Here is a 20,287-nt window from a genome sequence, read left to right as displayed (position 1 = left end):
AGAGAGCCCGATGCGGGACTCGATCCCAGGACCCTGAGATCATGACCCGAGCCGAAGGCAGCGGCTTAACCCACTGAGCCACCCAGGCGCCCCAATAAATAAAATCTTTAAAAAAAAAAAAAAAGAAAAGGAGTCGGGAGAAATGGAATCACACCATCAAAGTGCTTGAAGAACCGCTGACACCCTGGAAAGCTACGCAGCTACGCCATCCTTCAGAAGTGAAAACGAAAGCATCACCAATAAATGCAGCTGCAGAAGAGGACAATGCAGTCCAGGGGAGCAGGACTGAAGCAGCAGTGGATGGCAAAGACAGTCCTGAACTGAGGGAAATCTCAGCGTGCAGAGTATAAAACCCAAGTCCTAATCATAAAATACTGTGCAACAAATACATATAAATAAGGGAGGGGAATAATCAAAAAAGTACTCTATAGTCCGTGGGTTTCCTGGGGGTTAGAGAAACCCAATAAAGACACCCAAGAACTTAAGATACTAAAGACAACCATTAATAGTTTAAGGACAAGCAGTAAAAGATTAAAATGTATAAATTCTGAGAAAATGTACGCAAATATGAAAGAGAAATTTGAGAAAATGTGTGTTTGAACTGGGGCGAGGAATTACAGAAATAAGTCCCAATATATCTGAAATTACAAATGGGAACACAACAGCACAGGAAGATTAAAAAGCAAAGCGATGGAAAAGACGACACACTTGGGACGCCTGGGTGGCTCAGTTGGTTAAGCAGCTGCCTTCGGCTCAGGTCATGATCCCAGCGTCCTGGGATCGAGTCCCGCATCGGGCTCCTTGCTCAGCAGGGAGCCTGCTTCTCCCTCTGCCTACCATTCTGTCCGCCTGTACTCGCTCTCTCTCCCTCTCTCTCTCTGACAAATAAATAAATAAAATCTTTAAAAAAAAAAAAAAGACGACACACTGGGCAAACCTCAGACCAAAGAAGGCCGGGATGTATAACTGCAGAAATTTAAAATGAAATGGAATTAAGGCAGAACGCATTAGGGAGAAATAAGGTCACAATGTCACAATGTGACACACTACTAATCAAGAAGATATAACAACTCTCAAATTACATAAACCAAACAATATTCTCCTCAACCCTAAACCTAAATCCCACAGACTTCTGAGGGGGAGAAGTGATATAAAACAACTAAGCCATCAAAAGACTACAAAAACAGAAGTAAAAAGACCAGAAAGACTGTTGGAATATTTTTGCAATGCATAGTACTGAAAAAGACTACCACCCAAAAATGCAAAGGACTTCTAATAAATAAGATATAAGACTAGGAACACAGCAGAAAAACTGTGCCAAGATACAAACTGACAATACATGGAAAAATGCTAAAAGACCATCCTTCCAAAAAGGTGAAAATAAGATTGGCTTATTAAGTACTGAGGAAACTGCAAGGAGCCACAATGAAAGACCATTTTGAATCTATCCATGTGGCAATAATGAGAAGTCTGACAATACCAAGTTCGCCAAGGACTGGAGCAATAGGATCTTACATGTATGAAGGGAGAGAGTGTGAGCAGCATCACTTAGGGAGTAACTAGGCAGTCTCTACTAAACGTGAAGCCATGCAGGTGCCCTATCACCCAGCACCCATATCTTTATGAAGCTAGTTTACTGAAACTCAACCACATGCTCACCAGGAGTTGTATAGAAGAACTGCAATTGCAGCACTCACTAGCTGTGAAAGGGGAAAGGGAGAAAACAATGAAACTGCCCCATCGTAGAATAGATACTATGGTTCATTCCTATCATGGAATATTAAACAATAGTTAAGATTAATAAATTATATCTATACATACCAACCTGGACAAACCTTGAAAACAGTGTTAAAGAGGCAAAGAAAGTGAAAAGATGTACAGTATATCAGTCATGTATGTTTATTAACAGACAGGTCTTGTTTAGAGACAGATGGGAATGTAGAGAAAATATAAAAAATGCAAAGATAGTAAGAGAACACAACTTCAGAATGATTGCAGGAATAGATTAAAACTTTTGCAATATCTATAATATTTTATATCTTTTTGAAAGAGATCTGAAGCCAATATGACAAAATGTTAACTTTTAATCTTTTTTTTTTTTTAAGATTTTATTTATTTATTTGACAGAGAGAGATCTATCTATGTTATCTGACCGGGGGGAGGGGAAGGCAGCGCATGGGTAGGAGCAGAGTGCCTGATGCAGGACTTGATCCCAGGACCCTGATATCATGCCCTGGCCGAAGGCAGAGGCTTAACCGACTGAGCCACCCAGGCACCCTTAACTGTTTAATCTTTGTACTGGGTACACAGCTGTCATATTACTTCGTTTGAACATTTCATATTTAAGATACTTATTAAGAAGTAACTAATAAATGATCAAATCTAGCTAATATTTACCGTGTATTTTCCACTCGTTGAATCCCCCAAAGATCTAAACCATCTTCAGTAAGAGTTCCAGTCTTTAAAAAGAAAAAAAGCACACATGTACAAATTATGAGTAATTCCTCCAAGAACAGAAACCACAAAAAGTTACGCTACATATACATAGTAAAATAGAATATAGTTGTCAACGAAGGAAACTAGTAAGATCTCTATATGTTATAAAGATTAACTTCCAGGAAATAACTAAAGTTAGGGGAAATGTGCAGAACATTCCTTATAGTACTGTTCCTCTGGACAGGTGGGGGAGCACAGGTGTTGAACCATACGTTCATATGCTTGTATTACAAAAAAAAAAAAAAAACAGAACAATGTACCAATAAACCTATCATTCAATAAAGGCCTACACAGGAAGGAGACAGGAGGACAGAGGGAGCCAAAAAGGGAAGAGAACAAGTTAAATGACACCAAGAGGAAGCAACTGGCTAAATCCAGAATGTAAACGACCTGGTTTCTTTAATAAGATGATTTAGGTCAAGGGGCAAGAAAAGCAACTGTTACAGATTAATTATAATCAATGCAATCATTATTTGGATTCTGATAGAAAAGACAAATTGTAAAATTTGAGGTACTTTTTGTGAAAGACAAGGAAATCTGAATGAGAACTGAATATTAGATAAACCAAGAATTATTAATTTTGTTAAGTGGAGTAATATAATGGTATTACAATAAATTTTGGGGGGGCAATATCTTCTAGAGATAAAACTGAAGTATACTGGTGAAAGAATGTCTGATGGTACCACCTTCAAAATGCGAGTACAGATGAAGTAAGACTGACAAAATGCTGATTAACTGTTAAAGCTGGGCAATGGATAAATAAAGGCTTTTTATACTTGTATCTTCTCCACTTCTGTTGACCATTTAAAAATTTTAATAGTAATGTTGCCCAAAAAGGCATAAGTGAAATTTTTCGAACAGATAAATATGAAATGCAGTCATAGGATATGATTTTTTTTTTTTTTGAATAATCTGTATGCCCAACATGGGGCTCGAACTCAAACCCGGAGATCAAAGAGTCGCACACTCAGCCAACTGAGCCAACCAGGTGCTCCAGGATTTTATTTTTTTAAAAAACAAATGTCTCACATTTTTTCCCTTCAACAGTGAACATGCAAAAAATCATATACCTATCGTATCAGTTACCAAGAAGAGCTTGATGGGAGGTTTCTTGGTTAATATTTAATTCTCAAAATAAAACTTTTAAGAAAACTAATTTCAGCAGAGGAAAAAAAATTCTTTATTAAGAGGCAAGGAATATTTCATACAGGTACGTAATTTGCCACTTTCACATAAGATCAGTGACCTTCATAATTTTGAAACATATTCAATAAAATATCAGAGCAAACTTTAACTTAACATATATACATAACACCAATAAGATTCCAGTAAATGTATCTGTGTGGAGCTTACTCTGTTAAAAACAAAAGATCATGTAATTTTTACTACTACTATATGGCATAATTCTGCATATGAATGACTAGATAATTGTAGATTTTGGCAAATAAGCAATATTCAAAATATTTAAAATTGATAAAGAAAAAAAAAGCAGTGAGAAGAAATATACAAAAATCATTCATGTGCTAAGAAAGTTGAAAAAGAGGACTATTAGGAGAACATTAAACAATCAGTATAAATTGGTTGATAGAGAATACATACAGAAAACCTTAATCTAAGTATTTTAAAGCCATGAAAGCAACCTTTGAGAATGATTATGAAACTGAACCAACCTTGTCAAAGCAAACAAGATTCAGCTGTCCACAAATATTTATCCTTTGGGGACTGATACAGAAAATACCAATTTTTTTCAGTCTTCTTTGGGCATACACAATGCCAGCTGTCATTGCAGCAGGAAGCGCAGGTGGCACAGTAATGGTAATGATATCCAGAGACTCGATAATTATTACCCCAATTTCTACCTACAATTAACACAAAAATCAATGTCAGGACCTCCCCCCATATCAAATATTTACTAATCTAATGTGAAGAATCCATAAACCATTTTCAATTTTACATATAAAGGTGTATAGAGTTACATTCATCAACCATTTACAATTCCTCTTCCCTTTAGAGGCTGTAAAATAGGAAGCTCAGTGAATTGTCAATGGGCTGTGGAATGAAAGCTATTTTTAAGGAAAGTTTTCATTTTAAGAGCTCTACAGGCGTCACACACTACAAACTTCAAAGTTCAATACACATCTATCAGACAAAGACTCTTAATAACAGCATCGTACTATGCCTGTCTCTAAAGGGAATGGAAAAGGGAAATTTGACGAGGTCTCTTAGAAGTACCTTCAATTAAGTAATCGCAAATAACTTTAATGCTGTATATCCCAGAAGTTAAAAAGAGAGAGAGAAAAAAATAACCCTTTGGTGAGTATGTGATCACCCATCCCTCTCTAAAAAGTCACAAGAGAACAAGAAAAAGACCACCTAAACCACAACTGTCCCAAAGAACTTCCTGCTATGATGAAAACGTTCTATATCCGCACATTCCAAAATAACAGCTACTAGTTTCATTTGGTTAATTTAAATTAAATCAAAAGTACAGTTCTTTATTCTCATTAGCCACATTTCAAACCTTCAGCAGCCACATGCAATCATTAAGAATCAAACCCTATTTAAAGTTTACCGTTTACATACCTCATTTAAAATGCTATTGATGATAGTGTAGATAAATCCAATACCAGCCACTGCCACAAGACACAGCAGAAACAAGTAGGCATCTCTGTAGAGTTTAAAATCGGTTGGTTTGGGATATAATATAGAACGAACAAGTTGTCCTTTGGAAGTACTAAAACCTTTAAAAAAAAAAATTAAAGAAGAAAATTAGTATATTTTTATAAGAAAATGAGAATTATCTCCCCAAACAGAAGCTCTTTTTAAACATTCAGTAGGCATCAAATACATTAAACCATGTAAGAAGAGATGTCATGTTTTCTACCTGTTCTAACTACTACAGCTTTGACAAGTTCTCCAGTGTAGAAACGAGTTTGAATTACAGTAGTCCCACAAAACAAAGTGTGTCGTTTATGTATTTCTGGACTATAGAATTCATCTCCCATTCCTTTTATGTCCACTGAAGGATTTGGCAAATTAGTCTTTGTCACTGGAACACTCTCTCCTTTAAAAAAAAAAAAATTATAAAGCACAGAAATCAGTACCAAATGCACAAATCTTCAATTGTAAAATAACCTAAATGTTATTATACTATTTCAATAGTTACTAGGAGTTCTCATATGAGGATAACAAAACTTACTCAATTAGCTTTCTGTCTACCAATTTCCTTAACCAAAAATATCAAGTCTTATCTCTCACAATAATTCCTGAAAGTGAGCTGTGAGTCAAAGTAATAATCTGGAAATGATTTTGTCAAGTTTCAGATAAAAAGACCAGGCAGCTGCCACGGCCCTAGCATCTGTTCACTGATCCCCCAAAACTGACCTGAGAAGCACGCTACAGCCTCAAGCACACCCAGATGTGAAGACCTACTCCTACCCCCCATCTCACACACACACACACACACACACACAGAGAGAGAGAGAGAGAGAGAGAGAAGATAAAAGGCATCTAGGAAAGGGAGTAGAGAAAATACGTAGTATGGTAATTCTCTCAACAACAAATTGCCAAATTCTTTTCAACATTAAATTTCTCTGTAGCATTCACATTTCTTGTTTCAAAGGTGACAAGTATGTGGGGATATTTGTTGATTGTGTTTTAAGAGAAAACTCTTAACAATTTTAAAACATAGCAATCACTTCTTTCCAGATTGACTCTGACAAAAAATAAAGAAAACATAAAAAGGTATCAAATTCTACCTTCAGATTATGAATTTCCAAACAGAAGTCATTTCAAAGTCTACTTTCCCAGTTTAAGGAAAACATAAAATCTTTATTCCCACTTTCTACACATCAAATAGGGAAGTAAATATGCTGACACTCTCTGCAAGCAAAGGACATATTTCTAACACCAACCAGCATAATGATTTAGTACCACAACTGAGTATAACGCAGAATTTGCTCTCTTCAAAATAAAAAAAATCTTCACATTCATGAGTAAATATAAATAATACAGTTTTAGTTATAGATACAAAATAGTTTTTAAATAGTTTAATCAGAAACTACTTAAATCTTATCATTATAAACAACTGATCTGATTTTTGCTCATTTAGTTTACCTGTTAACATGCTTTCATTTACAATGCAAGTACCATTAATAAGAACTGCATCACAAGGCATGACTGTCCCATTCAATGGAATGACCATAACATCTCCTGGCACAAGGTCTGTAGAGAAGATCTCTTCTATTTCTGGATTTAAAGAAAGAAAAAGAGAAATATGAATATTCTTTAACTTGAAATAAAAACAGAGTAAATAAAAGATCTGCCTGAAGGTCAACTGACCTCAATGCTAAGTTAAAAATATAATGAAGTTAAATAGGACAATCTCAATACACGAAAATAAAACAAGATTATTATGCCTTAGGGTAACAAAGCATGGTATTTAAGTATGTCAGACAGTTTGTCCCCTGACAGGATGCCAACTGCACACAGGTGATGCCAAGTCCCCTCTGACCAAACAGGCAGCTGGACAGCAATACTCAGTACAACAGCCGTCTTAGAAAACAGAGTCCAACTATGAGATCCCAATAGGTAAATAAGCTTAGATTTCTAAAACTCCTTGGAAACAACAGAAAGCATTGACAATTTTAGTGTATTTTTAAAAAATTTTATTTGAGAAAGAGAGCATGAGTGATGGGGGGAGGGGGACAGGGAAAGGGAGAAGCAGGCTCCTTATTGAGTAGGGAGCCCAACATAGGGCACGATCTCAGGACCCCAAGATCGTGATCTGAGCCAAAGGCAGATGCTTAACCAACTGAGCCACCCAGGCACCCCAGTGTATTTTCTTTTTAACAGCAATTTTTTAAACACCTTTTTCTCACTGCCACTATTTATAGCTTATAACATTCCAATACCTTCTCAATATTCCTAAATAGTCCTAATATTTTAGGTCTATTTTAAATAAATTTATAACACTGCATTATTTTATCTAGTTCATTTCCTCGGAAATCTGTATTATATTCAATTTAGCCAAACACTTTTTAAGAACAGCTTCCCAAGTAAAAGGAGGTTTTTCTTTAAGACTGTCTTACATTTAGACTCTTTCTCTCATTCTTTCCCTCCCTTAGGCTTAATACCATCCTCAGGAAGGAGTTCTGCTCGTTTGTATGTAAAGAGAAAACTATTATTTGTGATGTTAGTCTTTGGGCAAAAACTCTTTGCCTTTCTTTCCCTTCAACTAAACTATGAGGAAACAACGTCTAAAGAATTCTAATGATAGTAAAAGCACATACTAGGCATCATACTTTTCATTTTTAAATAAACATGACTTTTTTTAAAACTTTAATGCCACTTGTGAAAGTCTACACCTCTCAGGTATATCAGGAAACAAAATACCAATGACTCGTTCGCCTTTACAGAGGGGTAAGGAAAACACGAGTTGATTGCAAAGTCCTGGCATCGCCAGTGCCTTCAGCAGCAGCAAAGCAGTAAGAGGACGAGCAAGCACCAACAAAGAGAGATACTCCCAACTAAAAAAGCAGCAAGTAACCAGGAAGCACAGGGAAGGAAGCACCTACCAGGCCAAGCTGTGTTTGTGCTTGGACGTAGTGTACTGAGCCAAGAGAATGGAGACTGATTTGGTATTCTCAATCAATCAAAATGGCCAGTGCTTCCAAGGCCCATGCTGCTGTGTTGTCTCTCCTTTATGTCCTTTAACACTTCAATATCACACCAGACCAACTAATGTGTCCAAAACATTATCCTTTCCTACAATACTGCTTCTCCTCCAGTGTTCCTCTTTTAGTGAAATGACACTGATGTCCATCCGACACTGACACTGCTCTATTACCTCTATTACCTCACATCCAATGAATTATTAAATCCAGTTCAATGCCCACATTTAGGGGTCTTTCAGTCCCACCTCATTTTTCTCCATCTCCACAACCTTCACCTTGACCCATTTCATGCCTTCAACATTACTCTCCTCTAAACCCATCTGAACACAACAGACAGAATGATTTTTGCAAAAAGGAAAACATCAAATCACTCCTCTGCTTAAAAACCCTTCACTGGCTTTCCACTGCCTTTTGAAATGAGCTCAAATTCCTTAACATGCCTTAGATGGCTGTCCATCATCCAGCTGCTGCACCTGGCACGCTGAATTTCTTTCAGTTATTACAGTGACCAAGCTCCCTCCCACTTCCAGAAGACTGGGCACTTAAAACCCTCTTCTCTCCCTCTCTCACCAGCCCCCTCACCTACCTCTTATTGACTAATTCAACCACTTAAAGATACTTTCTCCAAGAAGCCGTCTCTGACACCTACAGTAAGCAAGCTCTAGTATCTAAATTCCCCGACCTCTAATTATGACGTCTGTCACACTTTGTTACTATGCCTTTTCAACTAGACTGGCATTCAATGACAACAAGCAGTGTCCATCTTGTAATCACTGCATCTCAGTGATCACTGATTACATCTCGATTACATCTCAGTACCTGTCACACAGTAAGAAAAAGAAAAATGCCATTTTACAGGAATGAATCTGATACACCCTCAGAGAGCAACACAAATCCAAACACTTTTTTTACTTCTTAAAAAATGAACGTATAGAGGCTCAGGGGTGCTGGGTGGCTCAGAGTTAAGTGTTTGAATTTTTGTCTGACTTTGGCTCCAGTCGTTATCTCAGGATCCTAGGATCCTGCCCCGCATGGAGCTGCCCACTCAGCAAGTCTCTTTCCCTTTTCTTCAGCCCCTCCCTGCACTCGTGCACGCACACATGCAGGCACACACGCACGCACACACAATCTCTCTCAAATAAAATCTTACCAAAAAAAAAAAAAAGAATGTATATGTATATGTATAATATATTAGTCTTGCTTTAGTTATTAGTGCTCAATGGGTATCCTATTTGGTTTATTTTTCCAAAAATTACCTTAAGTACTTACCTTCATTCACTCTGCAAACTGAAACTCTCACAGTACTGTGAGCCGCCACCATGTCGTGCAACATAATATATTGCTGAAAAAGGGGAAAAAATGTAAAAACTAGCTAACATAAATCCACTCTTCAATATATATTAAAAAGCAAGGGTGCCATAAAATAAGGTAAGTTAATATGGCAAATACATATTACTCTGCCATTAAAAATGTCAAGACTAAAAGATTCAAAGATTACTGAATGATGAGCTCAAGACAAAAAAAAAAGATGCACTTTAATGAGATAGTCCTGCAAACAACAGAATAAGCCCTCCAGCATTCCAGTCTGTTGTAAGTACCTATAGATCCCTATGGCCTCTAAGCAGTCAAGTGGTAGTTTAACTCTAAAAAGCATCCACCTCCCCCCACCTCAGAAAGAGAGGGCTGGGGCGCCTGGGTGGCTCAGTGGGTTAAAGCCTCTGCCTTCGGCTCGGGTCATGATCCCGGAGTCCCGGAATCAAGTCCCGCATTGGGTTCTCTGCTGAGCAGAGAGCCTGCTTCTCCGTCTCTCTCTGTCTACTAGTGATCTCTGTCAAATAAATAAATAAAACCTTAAAAAAAAAAAAAAAAAAAAGAAAAGAAAGAAAGAAAGAAAGGGAAGAAATACATAAATACATACTCATATAATTAAAAGAATAACTATACTGAGTAATACTTTGTACGAAGTACTGTTCTACAACTTTACATGTTACAAAAATACACAGTTGTGAAAGCCATAATAAATTGGACTTACCTTTCTAATGGAATACAGAGAGCTTACAATTGACACTATAGACATAATCACAATGGCTAGAGCATAATAATAGTATTCATCAGTGCTCCACAGTATAACACTGAACAGCTGGAAAATGTAAAATGGGTTGAGAACCTAAAAAACAAGATTTTTAAGTCAAACTTATAACCAAACAGATGTTCCACCTTTTCATTAAGAAATAAACAACAAGATATTTAGAGGATAAGCTCTGTAGTGCCCTACGGCAAAATGTACTACTGAAAGAGTAGGGCAAGATGTTAGCAAAGTACTTTTTTTCCACTAACCTACTAGGACTTGGCTAAACAAGCTTAATTTAAATTATTTGTATCCATTTAGATACATACCAAACCCAATAAAGACTAAGCTAGAAATAGTTAACATGTGTGTATTTAGCTATTCTTCATTCTGCTTCAGCAATAAAGTACATTTGCTTCCAATAATTACCAGGCTACTAAAGGATATAAAATTCTTAATTAAATTGAACAAATGTTTACTTATTATGAACTCCAAATACCAATTTTCCTATAAGTCAAAGGTTCACTGGAGTCTACAGGAAGACAAATATGAGATAATAAGTTACACTGCTTTGCATTCTCTAAGGAAATAAGGATTAAAACCTAAATGAGAAAAAAGAGATAAGGGAATCCTGGCAATAGACTTTGTTTAGCCAAATTTAACAGTATCCTATCAATTTTATTAATAACTTCCCCCAAATGTCTTAAAATTGATGCCTATACACTTTTCAAAGCACTTTCACATACATAGTCCCATTTTACTTCAAAATTAAACAAGGTTAAGTTTAAAGGACTTCGGCCAATTTTATAAAGGAGCAGCAGAAAGGTTTTCTGATGGTCAAAGCTAGTTACTGATGGGATTATATTACAAACCAGACTTTCTAATTCCTAATCACTACAATCTGCTATGTTGTACAACAACATTATATGGCCACTCTCAGGAACTGAGGGAAAACAATCTGTAACATCTACTGAAGGTATTCACCCAACTCTTGATCTTTAGCCAAAAATCGAAAGGAAGACTAGAGAGCCTAACTCTGCCAAGCAAAATCCTATACCTCCTTCCTTTACCCATGTAACTTTATTCGCAGCCCTTCAATGGCACCTCACTGAGCTCTCACTGCAATAACTACTGACTCGTTTCCCTCCCAGGATAAAGTACAAGTTCATCAATGTCAATCATCAGGTCATGTTTTGTATTCTAAACCTATGGCACAATGCCTAGTTCCCAAAAATGCACTACAAAACACCACATGAAAAATAAACATGATAAGTCAGCTGCATACATACATATAAGATAAGATTTACATGTACAACATACTGAGAGTAAAAAACAAAATTGTACAGGCAAACAGAGCAAAACAAAAAATAAGGTAACTAATAAAAAGGTAATTTATGCCCCCAAATTATTTCTCTACCACAGTTACTACTTTTACATTTCAAGTTTAAAAAAAAGAGTGAGGGGGAAACTAAGATAAAACCAAGAATATTATATTACTTAAAAATCATGGCTCTTTCCAAATTGACAACCCTCTGATCACAAATGTCATCTTACCTCCTTAATTAGAAGCTTAAAAACAGAAGGCACTTTCACAGTAATTTCATTTACTCCATAAAGCAATTTTCTATAACGGGAAAAGATAATAATAGTGTTACATTATATTATATAATAACAGTAGAACTTAGGGATGGCATTTCATTAGGTAAGGTTCAAACCACAGATTGCTCTTAAATATGGAACTTAAACATTCATGTTTCTACATACTTGTCTTCCACAATTCAATTCTCTACCTACAGTATTTAAAGCAAAGTAGTGAATACTGGGTAACTATACTGTTGTTTCATTCTGCCTCATTATCTCTGTGTGACGAGTATCTTTCCCACTAGTCTATAATAACCATGTCTGCAAACGCTTTCTTTTTCATCCTTGAACACAGCAGGAATCAAAATTTTGAATTGCGATTAATTTTTGCAAGAGACTAAAATATATTTGAGGGGTCCTGTACTATTTTTCTAATGAGAATATTATACTAAAAATATTTATTTCAAAAACTATACATTTGACTTTAAAAAGTTTTCAAAACTTTATTAAATCCTTCCAACTTAAACTCCTAGTAGTACTTTCCATATGAAAGAGTAATGAGTAATTCTGAATAAGTCTGAATGAATTAAATTTTTAATATCCTAACCCACTGAAAAATACCAGGAGTATAAAAACCTGCCAATTCAATTTGAAAATGATAATTATCCTCAAAATATACAATATGCCGGTATATTTTTATACTGTAGCAAAGAATAACATGATTTAAAAAGACTATGCATCCCACTTTAAAATATTCATTGTGGTAAATTTTTAGCATGCTTACAATTTCCAATACAATTCAGAAAATCTAAGATGCCATCAATTATAAGACATACTCATTAGTTTACATGCCATCAAGACAAAAATGCTCTCAAGGATAACACTCCACCCAACATGATACATCCCTCCTTTAAATTAGGTTAAAATGTGGAAAAATGTGCAGCTTAGAATTGATGAAATATGGTATATTTTCAGGGATATCAACTTCAAAATTCCAGCTTCAACATTTTCATAATTCTTAAACAGACAGTCTTACCCAAATAAAATATAAGCTGTCAACTACTATCTCTATAAATACCTGTTAATATGTACAACTATACGGTAAAAGGATGGACTACATATACTACTTTATTTAGGAACTTTGATAACAGGTCTAACTTTAGTTGGATAAAAATTACCTGTAGGCATGCATCCCCTTTGTCAGTCCTGCACTATGCTTTTCATAAATTGACGTACAAGAAACACCTTCATCCAGTCCCCTAAATAAATCCAAAGTTTTTACTTTAAACAAAGTTTAAAATATCCAAATGTCTTAATGCCTCATTTTTCTATATTCCTGATTTTAAAGTGTGACCTCCTTACAAATAGAAACCCTTAACAAAAACTGAGATAATGAGAATTTTTAAATCTCAAATTCCTAAGATAAACAATAATGAAAGTTCTAATTCTCAAATGTGCCAAATTCTAAGTTATCCAATGTATCTATCACACGATAAAATGGCTCTAAATACTCAAGTTTATGTAATATTATTATTATCCTTTAAGGTTGTACCAAAGCTATAGGAGCTAATAATTAAACTAATAAAACTAAAGGTAAAGTATGACTAACGTGAGAATTCCAAAGTAAAATCTTTTTTTACTTTTTATCTATGTAATTTTCTCTCTTCAATTTTTTAAGCTTCACGCTAAAAAATCCTATTCAATGATTTTTCTTTCAATAAAAGCATCAATCCAAATCTGTCCCTGTTTTAATACAAACCTAGAAGAGAAGTACAAAATTTATATAAGTCACAGGCATTGCCTAAAATCTGTTAACAGTTCTAACTGGATTCAACCAACAGATCTACTTTTCCCCAAAAATGTCTTAATTATGCTTATTTTAACTAAGATACTGGTCACAGCACTCTAAGGAGAGTTTTGTACATCACTTAACTCCAATCCTTTTCTACTTTTTTCAGGTAGAAAAACTAAGCTCCATAATTAACAGCTATCCTTGGGAAAAGTTTAAATTCTGCAAGTTTCTACAGTTGGCAAATACCACATGGCAAATAGGTTTGAAATTTTTTTTCAACTTTAGCTGGTAACTTCTCAAAAGCAGCAAAGATCAGCTCCAAGTCTTTTTTTAAAAAACAAAATGGCAGCTCACTGGCAGTGTTCTATAAGGCAATAGTTCTTAATTAGGAATGGTCTTCAGAACTAAGCATGTGGAAATGCCCAGGGCTATTCCAGAGTATTCCAATTCTTTAGTGTCTGAGGAAAAAAATCCAGGCATGAATATTAAATGTTCATAAGGTGATTCTCTTTATATTACTAATGTTAAAAATTCCTTCAGCACTCAAGTAGTGATACTTAATGACTGTTTACAATAATCACTTTAACAACAGAAATAAAAATAGAATCCTAAATATCCTAGTGCTTGTATAATTCGAAGCCTTCACAATAAATACAGTTTAAGGGATTCCTCCAATTTTTCCTACTTTAGGCTTAACACATTTGACAATGTCTAAATCTTTATCCACATAGTAAAGTTAAACTTCTGTTGGTCTATGACTCCATCCCTCAGGATAAATTTGGCAAGTTGGGAAATGAGAATTCAGGTATTCTGACAGGCTGTGGAGTGTACTCAAAATTCACTCTGAAATGAATCCACAAAAAGAAAAGAACTCCAACTCAGAGTAGATTTGGAGAATCATACTGTTTCAAACTTTTATGTAAATTTTGCCAAGGTAAAAGTTACAAGTAGGCTTTACCCTAAAATGGTTAGTAAGTATTCAAGTAACACCAGGGAGTTTTTATTAAGTGATAAAAGTTATGCAATAAACTCTTCGATTTTATGTAACACTAAAATGAATTCTTTTTTTATCTAGAACATTTTCAAGATACTCATAATATAATCCAAACAAAGGAAGCATACTTACTTTAAAAAATCAAAATTGTGAAGAGTATCATTCCAGAAGTATTTTACACTGTGGTGGGTGAAATAACGGACCTGAAGAACACGTATAAATGTTACATCAAAAGGCATTACATTACCATCACTTGTTTATGATGAAGTTTACTAACACAAATCTATTATCTATTAAAATTAAAATGATCACATACAAATGCAATCTGCTTCTTTTACTAGTACCTAAACTGTGCCATGTATAGTAATAAATATTTTATATGTATATTAATTTATCCCAAACAAAAATAACTGCATGTACAAAATTATAGGTTATGACAGCATAAAATATTGAACAATTCCAGTTTTCAAAGAAACTTTGACACTAAATCATTATACCTGCTGTGGTTGAGTCTGTGAATATTTATTCATCTCATGCCTATTCTCTTCAGCCAAATTTTCAGTTAGATGAACAGCATGGCCATTTGCAACTTTATTAGTCATAGATTTGGGGTTCAAAAATGGGTGAGTTTCCAGAGAAAGAAAGCGAATTTTTGCACAAAACCACATTCTGAATTCATCCTTACAAGAGAGAAAGGGATAAAAAGTCAATCAGGTATATTACAGAACTACCTACATATTTTTTAATTCCCATTCTTTACAGATTATTGATTTGTCCCTGAAAAAGCATCACTTCCTCCACACTAAATGTTACACCATTTCAAGATGTATAAATTTTTTTAAACGCTGCTCAAAATTTTTTTTCATCTTTTTTAAAACATTTTATCTATTTATCTGACAGAGAGAGAACACGTGCACGTTCGCAAACAAGCAGGGGGAGGGGCAAAAGGAGAGGGAGAAGCAGACTCCCCACTGAGCAAGGAGCCCGGTGTGGGGCTCTATCCCAAGACCCTGTGATCATGACCTGAGCTAAGGCAGAAGTTTAACTAACTGAGCCACCCAGGCGCACCCAAAATGTATAAATTCCATACATGAAGATGTATAAAAGCTTTCCAGTGTTCATCATTTTATGACATACTTCACTAATACAATATCTCATGCAAAATTATGAGTAATTCTTTTTTTTTTTTAAGATTATTTATTTATTTATTTATTTGACAGACAGAGATCACAAGTAGGCAGAGAGGCAGGCAGAGAGAGAGAGAGGAGGAAGCAGGCTCCCTGCTGAGCAGAGAACCCAACTCGGGACTCGATCCCAGGACCCTGGTCATGACCTGAGCCGAAGGCAGCGGCTTAACCCACTGAGCCACCCAGGTGCCCCAAATTATGAGTAATTCTTAATTTAACTATCAACATACTGAGGCTAGAAATTAAGGCCTCTGAGGAAACCATCAACAAAATGAAAAGGCAACCTACTGAATGAGAGAAGATACAAGCAAAAGATATATCTGGTAAGAGGCTAATCTCTAGAACATACAAACAATTCATATAACTCAACAACAAAAACCCAATTAAAAAATGGGCAGAGGATGGAATAAACCTGTTTCCAAAGAAGACATAAAGATGACCAAGTGACAAAAGATGCTCAATACCATCAATCATCAGGGAAATGCAAATCAAAACCATAGTGAGATAATCACATCAGTCAGAATGGCTAGTATCAAAAAAGACAAGAAAAACTAGTGTTGGTGAAGATGTGTAGAAAAGAGAAACCTGGTGCACCGTTGGTGGGAAGGCAAACTGGTACAACCACTAAGGAAAACAATATGGAGGCTCCTCAAAAAATTAAAAATTGGGGGCACCTGGGTGGCTCAGGCTCTCGTCAGGCTCTCTGCTCATCGGGGAGCCTGCTTTTCCCTTCCTCTCTCTCTGCCTGCCTCTCTGCCTACTTGTGATCTCTGTCTGCCAAAAAAATAAATAAAATCTTAAAAAAAAAATTAAAAATAGAAATACTATGAGACCCAGTAATCCATGCGCAGGTATTCACCCGAAGAAAGCAAAAACACAAATTCAGGAAGATATATGCACCCTTATGTTTACTGCAACATTATTTACAAGGGCCAAGACATGGAAGCAAGCTAAGTGCCCAGTGATACATGGATTAAGAAGAAGTGGTATATATATTTATAATGAAATAGCACTCATTCATAAAAAAGAATAAAATCTTGTCATTGGGACAAACTGGATGGACCTAGATGGTATTATGCTATGCTTATTATGAAATAAATCAAACAGAAAAAAACAGATACTACAACAAAAATCAAAACAAATACCAAAAACAAAACAAACAGAAACAGAAACAAACTCAAAAATACAGAAAACAAACTGATGTTGTCAAAAGGGAGGGGGAAGGAGGAATGGGTGAAATAGATGAAAGAGAAAAAAAGGTACAAACTTTCAGCATAAAAGAATTAGGTTATGGGAATGAAAAGTACAGCACAGGGAATATAGTCAGTAATATAATAACTTCGAATGGTGACAGATGGTCAGTACACTTACTGTGGTATTTCTTGATGTACATAAACGTCAAGTCATACTGTCTACTTGAAACTAATATTGTATGTCAACTCTACTTCAATTAAAAAATACAACAACAACAACAACAACAAAAAACGAACTCACAGACAACAGATTAAGTGGTTACCAAAGGTACGGGGTGAGTGGGGGTGAAATGGGTAAAAGTTGTCAAAAGGTGAAAACTTCCCAGGGATCTAACATTCGGCATGATGACTACAGTTAACAGTACTGTAGGGCATATTTGAAAGTTGCTAAAAGAACAGACCTTAAAAGTTCTCATCACATGAAAAAAAATTTCTGTAACTTTGTATGGTAACAGATGTTAACTGCCGTTATTGTGATTATTTAAAAATCTACACAAATAATGAATAATTATGCTGTATGCCTGAAATTAATATAATGTCCTATGCCAATTATACTTCAATAAAAATTTCTTTAATTAAAAGAAAAGGAAAAAAAAATTAAAGGCTCTGATAAAACGCTTCCAATTAAGATTTAAAAAAACAACAACAACCAGAGAAGCAGCAGCATCACAGAGTAGAAAGGCAGCTGGTCTAGTGAATAACAGATCTGATATAGTCCTTAAACTGGCTGGTGACCTTGATAGACAAGCATCTAATTTCTCACTGCATCAAGAATTATAAAAGGAAGGGGCTGATACAATCATTTAAAGATTCCTTTCTATTCTAATCATTATCACTTAGAACACAAATGCTTTTAGGATTAGTATTCCCAATTATATCCTAGCAGTGATGTGTTATTTTGAACCAAGTACACCCAAAAGCATTATATAATGCTTCGAATAATCAACTCCCAATAAATACACAGACTTACAGTAGTCCTCAGCAGCACCACTTCACAGTCTCTAACTGCAGCTCTAATACAGGTTGCCTTCACCCGCCATTCAGGCATCCAGTAGAGGAGGAGGAGAAGAAAGCCACCAGTGCAAACCACTCCTAGAGAAACTATGGCAAGCTTCCAGCGACACAAATTATAGCCATAAATCTCCTGCATGGACACAGTGATCACACAACTGAATGTCAAATGATAGGAGATAACTGCCAAAGTTCTTTATTTTCCTGGTAAGTATTAAGTCTTGTCATATAAAAGGCTGACTTTTTTTTTAATAAACTTTTATTTTTGGAATGGTTTTAGATTTGCAGAACAGTTACAAAAACATTAAGAGGTCCTGTATGCCTTCCTCTGGTTTACCCTGTTAACTTGGTACATTTGTCTAATTGAAGAGACTGACACTAGTACATTACTATTAACTAAACCTAGTCTCTATTACAATTTCACTAGTTTTTTCACTGTCTTATTTCTGTTCCAGGATATAAGCCATAATATCACACTGCATTTAAATGAAGTAAGTTTTAACTTTATTTTTCTCCCAAATGATTAGCTAATTGTCACAATACCACTATGACTGATCAATTTGACCTCCTGACACAAATTATTTCATTGTTTCAGTTTACTACTACTCCCACCATAACCCAACAATAGCTGCCAAATTTAGCAAATGAAAATGTAGAGGGCCTAGTTAAAACATAAATTTCAATTAAAAATTAATTTTGTTTGCCCTATGCTATGTTTAGGACATGCTTATAAAAAATTTATTCCTTGATTATCTGAAATGCACATTTAATGAGGTGTCTTATATGACACCTGACAACCTTATCTTCTCACTTCTACACACAAAGAGCTGAAAAGCTTTTTTTATTTTATTAAGCTGATTTCAAACATTTTTTATAAATCAAAATTAGAAATCTTACATTTGGGATTACACTTAAAACATTAGCTAATGTAACTTCTTAAATTATCAAATAAAAAAATATAAAAATAAAAGAAATATAAAATAAAATAAAAAATACATAAAAATTTTTAAAAATACTTTAAGTATTAGAGCTCACAGTCAAACAGGAATTTTACTAAAATCAACAAATAGAGATGTTACATAATCCCAATTCAAAAAGGCAGTGGGGATGAGAAAAGCACATTGATTTCATGCTTTTTTGTTTTTATGAACTTTTCTACTTTCCTAGAATAATAAATTACAAAGATAATTCTTCACACTTGACAAATAAATTATAAAATCCAGTTACCATTTCATCTTCTTGACCCTGGTTGATAGTCTTCCTTTCTTCTTTGTCCATATCTACAGTGGTCTGAAAGGTCCTGTGCTTCAGAACAGTTGAAGACTACTGAGGGGAAAGAACAACAAATATTAGGGAATTCTGCTATATCTTCGTAGACTATATACTTCATACTGTTAAGACTTTGTTGTAATTATGTATCGAAGTTTAACTGATATTTAAGTACTCACTAAAGTGCTGGCTGGTTTTAATGACATTTTCAATAAGTGTGCTAGTTCTTCTGACACATACTATCACAAAACCTGACATATTTCATCAATTAACTTATACTAACAATAGCCTTGATACAAAACAATTTAAGCTCTGTGAGAAACTAATGTAGAATCTTCACTTTTCATTTCCCAACTCAGAGAACAAATCTAGTTTAACCATCTTGAGCTAAAAATGCTTCACACAATTCAATTTGTTGCTTGAAGTATAAAGGTAAAGCACCAGCAATGAAAGCAACCCCAAAACCTCTCCATGATTATTAAATTAATCATCTAACAAATATTTACTGAGCACCTTTTACATGAATGGTAATGCTTGGCCAAGAGTCAATTCCTAAAGCAGGTGTACCCCCTACTGGAGATCACTCCCCCATTCCAAGTACACTAAGCAATCTTCCAATTGTTTGACTACCCAGGATGCTTGCCTAGGAGAAAATTCATTGAGCTCACTGACAAAATTTTTTCTTGTATTAAAAAAGGATACTGGAAGGGCGCCTAAGTGGCTCAGTTGGCTAAGCGTCTGCTTTCATCTAAAGTCATGATCCCAGAGTACTGGGACGGAGCCTGGCATCAGGCTCCCTGCTCAGCAGGGAGTCTGCTTCTCCTTCTGCCTCCCACTCCTCTGGCTGTGCTTCTCCCCTACCCCTGGCAAAAGAATAAAATGTTAAAAATAAATAAATAAAAAGATTTGAGAGAGAGAGAGAGCACACATTCAGGGGAAGGGCAAAAGGGGAAGAGGCAGA

At 35.3% G+C, this 20,287-nt stretch overlaps 1 protein-coding gene across 4 annotated transcripts in view; it reads right to left on the bottom strand.

Annotated features, from left to right (window-relative positions):
* Positions 1-20,287, bottom strand: part of ATP13A3 (ATPase 13A3) — a 92,812-nt gene that overhangs the window by 48,499 nt on the left and 24,026 nt on the right. For 2 of the 4 annotated variants that reach the window (XM_059391261.1, XM_059391264.1), the window contains exons 3-15: positions 19,285-19,383; positions 18,017-18,190; positions 15,104-15,286; positions 14,739-14,809; positions 12,999-13,079; positions 11,794-11,863; positions 10,204-10,338; positions 9,441-9,513; positions 6,613-6,744; positions 5,381-5,560; positions 5,080-5,237; positions 4,167-4,355; positions 2,398-2,459 (exon numbers count right to left, since the gene is read on the bottom strand). In XM_059391261.1, the coding sequence (XP_059247244.1) occupies positions 2,398-2,459; positions 4,167-4,355; positions 5,080-5,237; positions 5,381-5,560; positions 6,613-6,744; positions 9,441-9,513; positions 10,204-10,338; positions 11,794-11,863; positions 12,999-13,079; positions 14,739-14,809; positions 15,104-15,286; positions 18,017-18,190; positions 19,285-19,335 (1,559 nt within the window). In that variant the 5' untranslated portion in view covers positions 19,336-19,383. The remainder of the gene's footprint in view (positions 1-2,397; positions 2,460-4,166; positions 4,356-5,079; positions 5,238-5,380; positions 5,561-6,612; positions 6,745-9,440; positions 9,514-10,203; positions 10,339-11,793; positions 11,864-12,998; positions 13,080-14,738; positions 14,810-15,103; positions 15,287-18,016; positions 18,191-19,284; positions 19,384-20,287) is intronic. The other 2 variants (XM_059391262.1, XM_059391263.1) reach the window with 2 other exon arrangements.

This window comes from Mustela nigripes, chromosome 2, assembly GCF_022355385.1.
Source record: "Mustela nigripes isolate SB6536 chromosome 2, MUSNIG.SB6536, whole genome shotgun sequence".
Classification (NCBI taxonomy): Eukaryota; Metazoa; Chordata; class Mammalia; order Carnivora; family Mustelidae; genus Mustela; species Mustela nigripes.
This window is presented reverse-complemented; position numbering and strand designations above follow the sequence as displayed.